Here is an 11,017-nt window from a genome sequence, read left to right as displayed (position 1 = left end):
CGAGCTGCAGCTGCACCATAATGCATAATGCAGAGTGAAGTATTGACCACATCCCAACTTTCCATAAGAAGCAACTGTTTGTGGAAAACATATATACGGCAACTCCAAATTGCTGCATAGACTGGTAACACAAATGAAAAAGGTTAATTTATTAAGGGCCATTTAGCAAAACTGCATCACTGGTAGAGACGTGTCCCGACCGTCCACACCCAGATCTGTGTCGCGAGCACTCAAACAATTCTAGTTTCAACAATCAAATCTTTGTGGTTAAAGTGGAGGAAAGATCTTCAAAGTTAAAAGGATTTTCATGTTTCATGTCAAATTTATACACCCACATAAATACAACCTGTAAAAACTCTTCACGTTCTGCACATTATCCACAGTATTAAAGATTAGATTCAGGAAAGTAGACTTTTCTTTTTTTTTCAATTCTAGTTTTTCAAAAATAAATTACATTAATCTGCATCTCAAAACTATCGTCATTTATTTTTTTTATCTAAACACACCAAACCTTTACGAGATAATATTATGAAGATAACAAAAGGGCATATTCTCAGATGTTAACACAGAGTTGCTGAACTCAAGTTCATGTTTTGCTTTTCGGTATTTTGTAATGACTCTCGGTTTCTGCAGTTTATCTGCATCAATCACTGTTATGAGGAAGCAACGAGAATTTACCTGCAAACAGGTCAAACCACAACTTCCTGGAACTGTGCCAGCTTTCACTGTATAAAGGCTGGACACTTCCAGCTGTGTGACATTGATGAGAGGTGACAGAACAGCAAACAGTGCACAGGTAATGCATTCATTTTGTAAGATTGAAACATTATTTCAGAAGTGTGATGTTGCATGATGGTATTTTGCTTAAAACTGTATTTCCATCTGTAGACTTTTAACTGTAATGACAATAAATTGTATCTAATGAAACAATATTATGTTTATCATCTTCTAACATTGCCAGTTTATTGTTTAATACCATTATTACCTCAGTCACATAGGGGATCATTCCTGCTATAGCCAGTGAGCAGAATATAACAGAGACACTGTTTTTGCACTTCATAAATACAAATATACAGGATTTTGCATTCCTGTGGGGTTCTGTGCTTCCTGTGTGATTCCTAGTTTAGTTTTTTTTTTTTTTTTTCCCTCATTGAATTTTGATGCATCATATTTGATCAGCAGGTTTGATTTCTGAACTTTCAAAAATGGCACGTCAAATCCTGTGGCCTCTGCTACTTTTGGGGATGATGAGTAAGTATTTTCTTTAAATATTCATTGACTGATCTTTGTTGATTGACGTTAAAAGTCTCTGTATTTTTCTAATTATATCTATACGTTTTCTCTCATAGCTTTGGGGACTCCTCAGACTACAAGTAAGTTGAAGCTCTTTGTATTTGTTTGCCTTTGTAAACTTTTGGACCTGATTTATCTGAGGTCAAGGTGAACGAGATACACATTTGTTGTTGTATTTACTTAAATTCATTGACTCATCTATGTTGATTGATGTGAAAAGTCTCAGTATTTTTCTAATTTTATCAAATCTTTTGCTTTAATAGCTACAACGCCAACAACGACTCCAAGTAAGTTGAAGTTTTAATAAGCTATTTGTTTGCCTTTGTAAACTTTTGGAACTGATTTATCCGAAGTCAAGGTGAACGAGATACACATTTGTTGTGTTATTTACTTTAATTCATTGACTCATCTATGTTGATTGATGTGAAAAGTCTCAGTATTTTTCTAATTATATCAAATCATTTGCTTTAATAGCTACAACGACAACACCGACTCCAAGTAAGTTGAAGTTTTAATAAGCTGTTTGTATTTGTTTGCCTTTGTAAACTTTTGGAACTGATTTATCCGAAGTCAAGGTGAACGAGATACACATTTGTTGTGTTATTTACTTTAATTCATTGACTCATCTATGTTGATTGATGTGAAAAGTCTCAGTATTTTTCTAATTATATCAAATCATTTGCTTTAATAGCTACAACGCCAACACCGACTACAAGTAAGTTGAAGTTTTAATAAGCTCTTTGTATTTGTTTGCCTTTGTAAACTTTTGGAACTGATTTATCCGAGGTCAAGGTGAACGAGATACACATTTGTTGTCGCATTTACATAAATTCATTGACTCATCTATGTTGATTGATGTTGAAAGTCTCAGTATTTTTCTAATTATATCAAATCATTTGCTTTAATAGCTACAACGCCAACACCGACTACAAGTAAGTTGAAGTTTTAATAAGCTCTTTGTATTTGTTTGCCTTTGTAAACTTTTGGAACTGATTTATCCGAGGTAAAGGTGAACGAGATACACATTTGTTGTTGTATTTACTTTAATTCATTGACTCATCTATGTTGATTGAAGTTAAAAGTCTCAGTTTTTTCTAATTTTATCAAATTATTTGCTTTAATAGCTACAACGCCAACACCGACTACAAGTAAGTTGAAGTTTTAATCAGCTATTTGTATTTGTTTGCCTTTGTGAACTTTTGGAACTGATTTATCCGAAGTCAAGGTGAACGAGATACACATTTGTTGTGTTATTTACTTTAATTCATTGACTCATCTATGTTGATTGATGTGAAAAGTCTCAGTATTTTTCTAATTATATCAAATCATTTGCTTTAATAGCTACAACGACAACACCGACTACAAGTAAGTTGAAGTTTTAATAAGCTCTTTGTATTTGTTTGACTTTGTAAACTTTTGGACCTGATTTATCTGAGGTCAAGGTGAACGAGATACACATTTGTTGTTGTATTTACTTAAATTCATTGACTCATCTATGTTGATTGAAGTTAAAAGTCTCAGTATTTTTCTAATTATTTCAAATCATTTACTTTAATAGCTACAACGCCAACACCGACTACAAGTAAGTTGAAGTTTTAATAAGCTATTTGTTTGCCTTTGTAAACTTTTGGACCTGATTTATCTGAGGTCAAGGTGAACGAGATACACATTTGTTGTTGTATTTACATAAATTCATTGACTCATCTATGTTGATTGAAGTTAAAAGTCTCATGGTTTTGTCTAATTATATCTAATCATTTGCTTTAATAGCTTTGAGGACTACTTGGCCTCCAAGTAAGTGGAAGTTTTAATAAGCTCTTTGTATTTGTTTCCCTTTGTAAACTTTTGGAACTGATTTATCTGAGGTCAAGGTGAACGAGATACACATTTGTTGTTGTATTTACTTTAATTCATTGACTCATCTATGTTGATTGAAGTTAAAAGTCTCAGTTTTTTCTAATTTTATCAAATTATTTGCTTTAATAGCTACAACGCCAACACCGACTACAAGTAAGTGGACGTTTTAATAAGCTCTTTGTATTTGTTTGCCTTTGTGAACTTTTGGAACTGATTTATCCGAGGTCAAGGTGAACGAGATACACATTTGTTGTCGCATTTACATAAATTCATTGACTCATCTATGTTGATTGATGTTGAAAGTCTCAGTATTTTTCTAATTATATCAAATCATTTGCTTTAATAGCTACAACGCCAACACCGACTACAAGTAAGTTGAAGTTTTAATAAGCTCTTTGTATTTGTTTGCCTTTGTAAACTTTTGGAACTGATTTATCCGAGGTAAAGGTGAACGAGATACACATTTGTTGTTGTATTTATATAATTCATTGACTCATCTATGTTGATTGATGTTAAAAGTCTCAGTATTTTTCTAATTATATCAAATCATTTGCTTTAATAGCTACAACGCCAACACCGACTACAAGTAAGTTGAAGTTTTAATAAGCTGTTTGTATTTGTTTGCCTTTGTAAACTTTTGGAACTGATTTATCTGAGGTCAAGGTGAACGAGATACACATTTGTTGTTGTATTTACTTAAATTCATTGACTCATCTATGTTGATTGAAGTTAAAAGTCTCAGTATTTTTCTAATTTTATCAAATCATTTGCTTTAATAGCTACAACGCCAACACCGACTACAAGTAAGTTGAAGTTTTAATAAGCTCTTTGTATTTGTTTGCCTTTGTAAACTTTTGGACCTGATTTATCTGAGGTCAAGGTGAACGAGATACACATTTGTAGTTGTATTTACTTTAATTCATTGACTCATCTATGTTGATTGAAGTTAAAAGTCTAAGTATTTTTCTAATTATTTCAAATCATTTGCTTTAATAGCTACAACGCCAACACCGACTACAAGTAAGTTGAAGTTTTAATAAGCTCTTTGTATTTGTTTGCCTTTGTAAACTTTTGGACCTGCTTTATCTGAGGTCAAGGTGAACGAGATACACATTTGTTGTTGTATTTACTTAAATTCATTGACTCATCTATGTTGATTGAAGTTAAAAGTCTCAGTTTTTTCTAATTTTATCAAATTATTTGCTTTAATAGCTACAACGCCAACACCGACTACAAGTAAGTTGAAGTTTTAATAAGCTGTTTGTATTTGTTTGCCTTTGTAAACTTTTGGAACTGATTTATCTGAGGTCAAGGTGAACGAGATACACATTTGTTGTTGTATTTACTTAAATTCATTGACTCATCTATGTTGATTGAAGTTAAAAGTCTCAGTATTTTTCTAATTTTATCAAATCATTTGCTTTAATAGCTACAACGCCAACACCGACTACAAGTAAGTTGAAGTTTTAATCAGCTATTTGTTTGCCTTTGTAAACTTTTGGAACTGATTTATCCAAGGTCAAGGTGAACGAGATACACATTTGTTGTCGCATTTACATAAATTCATTGACTCATCTATGTTGATTGATGTTGAAAGTCTCAGTATTTTTCTAATTATATCAAATCATTTGCTTTAATAGCTACAACGCCAACACCGACTACAAGTAAGTTGAAGTTTTAATAAGCTCTTTGTATTTGTTTGCCTTTGTAAACTTTTGGAACTGATTTATCCGAGGTAAAGGTGAACGAGATACACATTTGTTGTTGTATTTATATAATTCATTGACTCATCTATGTTGATTGAAGTTAAAAGTCTAAGTATTTTTCTAATTATTTCAAATCATTTGCTTTAATAGCTACAACGCCAACACCGACTACAAGTAAGTTGAAGTTTTAATCAGCTATTTGTTTGCCTTTGTAAACTTTTGGAACTGATTTATCTGAGGTCAAGGTGAACGAGATACACATTTGTTGTTGTATTTACTTAAATTCATTGACTCATCTATGTTGATTGAAGTTAAAAGTCTCAGTTTTTTCTAATTTTATCAAATCATTTGCTTTAATAGCTACAACGCCAACACCGACTACAAGTAAGTTGAAGTTTTAATAAGCTCTTTGTATTTGTTTGCCTTTGTAAAGTTTTGGACCTGCTTTATCTGAGGTCAAGGTGAACGAGATACACATTTGTTGTTGTATTTACTTTTATTCATTGACTCATCTATGTTGATTGAAGTTAAAAGTCTCAGTTTTTTCTAATTTTATCAAATTATTTGCTTTAATAGCTACAACGCCAACACCGACTACAAGTAAGTGGAAGTTTTAATAAGCTCTTTGTATTTGTTTGACTTTGTAAACTTTTGGACCTGATTTATCTGAGGTCAAGGTGAACGAGATACACATTTGTTGTTGTATTTACTTAAATTCATTGACTCATCTATGTTGATTGAAGTTAAAAGTCTCAGTATTTTTCTAATTTTATCAAATCATTTGCTTTAATAGCTACAACGCCAACACCGACTACAAGTAAGTTGAAGTTTTAATCAGCTATTTGTTTGCCTTTGTAAACTTTTGGAACTGATTTATCCAAGGTCAAGGTGAACGAGATACACATTTGTTGTTGTATTTACTTAAATTCATTGACTCATCTATGTTGATTGAAGTTAAAAGTCTCAGTTTTTTCTAATTTTATCAAATCATTTGCTTTAATAGCTACAACGCCAACACCGACTACAAGTAAGTTGAAGTTTTAATCAGCTATTTGTTTGCCTTTGTAAACTTTTGGAACTGATTTATCCAAGGTCAAGGTGAACGAGATACACATTTGTTGTCGCATTTACATAAATTCATTGACTCATCTATGTTGATTGATGTTGAAAGTCTCAGTATTTTTCTAATTATATCAAATCATTTGCTTTAATAGCTACAACGCCAACACCGACTACAAGTAAGTTGAAGTTTTAATAAGCTCTTTGTATTTGTTTGCCTTTGTAAACTTTTGGAACTGATTTATCCGAGGTAAAGGTGAACGAGATACACATTTGTTGTTGTATTTATATAATTCATTGACTCATCTATGTTGATTGAAGTTAAAAGTCTAAGTATTTTTCTAATTATTTCAAATCATTTGCTTTAATAGCTACAACGCCAACACCGACTACAAGTAAGTTGAAGTTTTAATCAGCTATTTGTTTGCCTTTGTAAACTTTTGGAACTGATTTATCTGAGGTCAAGGTGAACGAGATACACATTTGTTGTTGTATTTACTTAAATTCATTGACTCATCTATGTTGATTGAAGTTAAAAGTCTCAGTTTTTTCTAATTTTATCAAATCATTTGCTTTAATAGCTACAACGCCAACACCGACTACAAGTAAGTTGAAGTTTTAATAAGCTCTTTGTATTTGTTTGCCTTTGTAAAGTTTTGGACCTGCTTTATCTGAGGTCAAGGTGAACGAGATACACATTTGTTGTTGTATTTACTTTTATTCATTGACTCATCTATGTTGATTGAAGTTAAAAGTCTCAGTTTTTTCTAATTTTATCAAATTATTTGCTTTAATAGCTACAACGCCAACACCGACTACAAGTAAGTGGAAGTTTTAATAAGCTCTTTGTATTTGTTTGACTTTGTAAACTTTTGGACCTGATTTATCTGAGGTCAAGGTGAACGAGATACACATTTGTTGTTGTATTTACTTAAATTCATTGACTCATCTATGTTGATTGAAGTTAAAAGTCTCAGTATTTTTCTAATTTTATCAAATCATTTGCTTTAATAGCTACAACGCCAACACCGACTACAAGTAAGTTGAAGTTTTAATCAGCTATTTGTTTGCCTTTGTAAACTTTTGGAACTGATTTATCCAAGGTCAAGGTGAACGAGATACACATTTGTTGTTGTATTTACTTAAATTCATTGACTCATCTATGTTGATTGAAGTTAAAAGTCTCAGTTTTTTCTAATTTTATCAAATCATTTGCTTTAATAGCTACAACGCCAACACCGACTACAAGTAAGTTGAAGTTTTAATAAGCTCTTAGAATTTGTTTGCCTTTGTAAACTTTTGGAACTGATTTATCCAAGGTCAAGGTGAACGAGATACACATTTGTTGTTGTATTTACTTAAATTCATTGACTCATCTATGTTGATTGAAGTTAAAAGTCTCAGTTTTTTCTAATTATATCAAATCATTTGCTTTAATAGCTACAACGACAACACCGACTACAAGTAAGTTGAAGTTTTAATAAGCTCTTTGTATTTGTTTGCCTTTGTAAACTTTTGGACCTGATTTATCTGAGGTCAAGGTGAACGAGATACACATTTGTTGTTGTATTTACTTAAATTCATTGACTCATCTATGTTGATTTAATTTAAAAGTCTCAGTTTTTTCTAATTTTATCAAATCATTTGCTTTAATAGCTACAACGCCAACACCGCCTACAAGTAAGTGGAAGTTTTAATAAGCTCTTTGTATTTGTTTGCCTTTGTAAACTTTTGGAACTGATTTATCCGAGGTCAAGGTGAACGAGATACACATTTGTTGTTGTATTTACTTAAATTCATTGACTCATCTATGTTGATTGAAGTTAAAAGTCTCAGTATTTTTCTAATTTTATCAAATCATTTGCTTTAATAGCTACAACGCCAACACCGACTACAAGTAAGTTGAAGTTTTAATCAGCTATTTGTTTGCCTTTGTAAACTTTTGGAACTGATTTATCCAAGGTCAAGGTGAACGAGATACACATTTGTTGTTGTATTTACTCAAATTCATTGACTCATCTATGTTGATTGAAGTTAAAAGTCTCAGTTTTTTCTAATTTTATCAAATTATTTGCTTTAATAGCTACAACGCCAACACCGACTACAAGTAAGTGGAAGTTTTAATAAGCTCTTTGTATTTGTTTTCCTTTGTAAACTTTTGGAACTGATTTATCCGAGGTAAAGGTTAACGAGATACACATTTGTTGTTGTATTTACATAATTCATTGACTCATCTATGTTGATTGATGTTAAAAGTCTCAGTATTTTTCTAATTATATCAAATCATTTGCTTTAATAGCTACAACGCCAACACCGACTACAAGTAAGTTGAAGTTTTAATAAGCTGTTTGTATTTGTTTGCCTTTGTAAACTTTTGGAACTGATTTATCTGAGGTCAAGGTGAACGAGATACACATTTGTTGTTGTATTTACTTAAATTCATTGACTCATCTATGTTGATTGAAGTTAAAAGTCTCAGTATTTTTCTAATTTTATCAAATCATTTGCTTTAATAGCTACAACGCCAACACCGACTACAAGTAAGTTGAAGTTTTAATCAGCTATTTGTTTGCCTTTGTAAACTTTTGGACCTGATTTATCTGAGGTCAAGGTGAACGAGATACACATTTGTTGTTGTATTTACTTAAATTCATTGACTCATCTATGTTGATTGAATTTAAAATTCTCAGTTTTTTCTAATTTTATCAAATCATTTGCTTTAATAGCTACAACGACAACACCGACTACAAGTAAGTTGAAGTTTTAATAAGCTCTTTGTGTTTGTTTGCCTTTGTAAACTTTTGGACCTGATTTATCTGAGGTCAAGGTGAACGAGATACACATTTGTTGTTGTATTTACTTAAATTCATTGACTCATCTATGTTGATTGAAGTTAAAAGTCTCAGTATTTTTCTAATTTTATCAAATCATTTGCTTTAATAGCTACAACGCCAACACCGACTACAAGTAAGTTGAAGTTTTAATCAGCTATTTGTTTGCCTTTGTAAACTTTTGGAACTGATTTATCCGAGGTCAAGGTGAACGAGATACACATTTGTTGTTGTATTTACATAATTCATTGACTCATCTATGTTGATTGAAGTTAAAAGTCTCAGTTTTTTCTAATTTTATCAAATCATTTGCTTTAATAGCTACAACGACAACACCGACTACAAGTAAGTTGAAGTTTTAATAAGCTCTTTGTATTTGTTTGCCTTTGTAAACTTTTGGAACTGATTTATCCGAGGTCAAGGTGAACGAGATACACATTTGTTGTTGTATTTACATAAATTCATTGACTCATCTATGTTGATTGATGTTAAAAATCTCATGGTTTTGTCTAATTATATCTAATCATTTGCTTTAGGGGCTACAACGGCACCACAGGCTCGAAGTAAGTTGAAGTTTGAATAAGCTCTGAGTTTTTTCTTTGTTCATTCTCTTCCGAGGGTAGTCACACATTGAGGTCAGTCAGCTCAAAGCAGGTGTTGCCAGGGTTTTACCTTTTACCACCGGATCACATCCATTACCAGTGTCGCATTTGTTAGCAAGACTGAGTAGCTTTAAAATATGTGTCAGATTTAGGTGAAAGGGATCTAGTGGCAGAAATTGAAAATAAAGTAATCCTAGTGATGTTTTCATTAGTGTGTGTTTCATCTAAATTCTACGAATTGTTGTTTCCTTTACCCTATAATGGGCCCTTTGTATTTAAATACTTTATATTTACATCGGGGGTTGGTGTTCTCTATGGAGACGGCAGTTTTTGTTTTACAGTAGCCAGAATTGGACAAACTAATTATCTTATCTAATTATTATGAACTTTCATGACAACTGAAGTCTTCCACAGGCTCTCTATCATTTTTGGAAGGGGAGGGTGAGGTGAGGGGTGTTCAGCTGCAACGTGCAACTTCACCACTGGATGTCACTAAATCCTACACAATGAACCTTTAAGTCATGTCTCAATTAATTGGCCCTTTTGTTAAGTTTTGCTTATTATTATTAATAAAAGGAAAACGTGTGGACATGCAAAGCTTTCTGACATGAAAAAGATCTGTTCTGGTCGGTCAGTACATTTCTTTAAGAGACCACAAAAAATACAGGGTTTCTGCAAGTAGGATCAAACAAGGATATTAATGGTTAGGTGTGATGATCTAGAAATTTTATATGATAATAACACCAATATGGTTGTTCTATTTTTTAATGTCACTTCTTTCATTCTTTACACAGGACCCCTTTACCCAATTAATGGAAGAACAAGCTCTCGATCAGATGATGGAAGTTCACCTCGAATTCCCCTGCAACGAGCTTTTGTTTACTTTGGACAGTCACATAATCAGATCTATGTATGTAAAAATTGTTTTTGTTGTATTCTATGTGGACAAATCCCATTTGCATCCACTGGTTAGACAATCCCTTCCAATTCAAGATCTTAGTTGTAAAGACAAAAAGACAAAATGGTTTGGAGAAGCAAATAGTATGTAGTGAAACATAAACATAAAACATTTATGTTATAAATATGTTGATATTTGTACGGTTGTCTGTGATCAATCCCCACTAAATCTTTATTATTAAATACTGTTTTATGTGTTTCCAGGTGAACCACAATGGACACCTGACCTTTAATGCTTCATGGTATCGTTACTCACCTCAACGGTTTCCACTATGTGGATCCAGAGATTTTATCGCTCCATTCTGGACAGATTTGGATAACCGAGGAAATGGTCAGATCTACTACAACCAATATACCAGTGGCAGTGTCCTCCAACAAGCTACACGGGACATTAATACCTACTTCCCATTACTGCGCTTTAATGCCAACTGGGTCTTTGTTGCTACATGGTATGAGGTGGCCTACTATCCAAGAAGTGGCACAGTAAGTCAGCTGGTTTTTATTGGGGAAATACTTGATTTTGTTGTGAATGTGTGTTCTATCAATTACTATTTGTAAAAACAACTCATTTTTTACAGCGAACAACAGTGCAAGCAGTCTTGATCTCTGGTGGCAGTTACTCATTTGTGTTGATGAACTACGGTCAAATAGCAGCAACAAGCCGCAGTGTACAGGTTAGTGCTTACAAATAAAAACAACTGCAAAACATGTT

General features: G+C 32.5%; 1 protein-coding gene across 1 annotated transcript in view; it reads left to right on the top strand.

Annotated features, from left to right (window-relative positions):
- Positions 1–1,232: 1,232 nt before the first annotated feature.
- Positions 1,233–11,017, top strand: part of LOC117753403 (alpha-tectorin-like) — a 31,383-nt gene continuing 21,598 nt past the window's right edge. Inside the window, 5 exon segments of the mRNA XM_034571481.1 lie at positions 1,233–1,251; positions 3,064–3,087; positions 10,143–10,258; positions 10,510–10,788; positions 10,884–10,979. Coding sequence (XP_034427372.1) covers positions 1,245–1,251; positions 3,064–3,087; positions 10,143–10,258; positions 10,510–10,788; positions 10,884–10,979 — 522 coding nt within the window. The 5' untranslated portion in view covers positions 1,233–1,244.

Source organism: Hippoglossus hippoglossus, chromosome 19 (genome assembly GCF_009819705.1).
Source record: "Hippoglossus hippoglossus isolate fHipHip1 chromosome 19, fHipHip1.pri, whole genome shotgun sequence".
NCBI lineage: Eukaryota > Metazoa > Chordata > Actinopteri > Pleuronectiformes > Pleuronectidae > Hippoglossus > Hippoglossus hippoglossus.
This window is presented reverse-complemented; position numbering and strand designations above follow the sequence as displayed.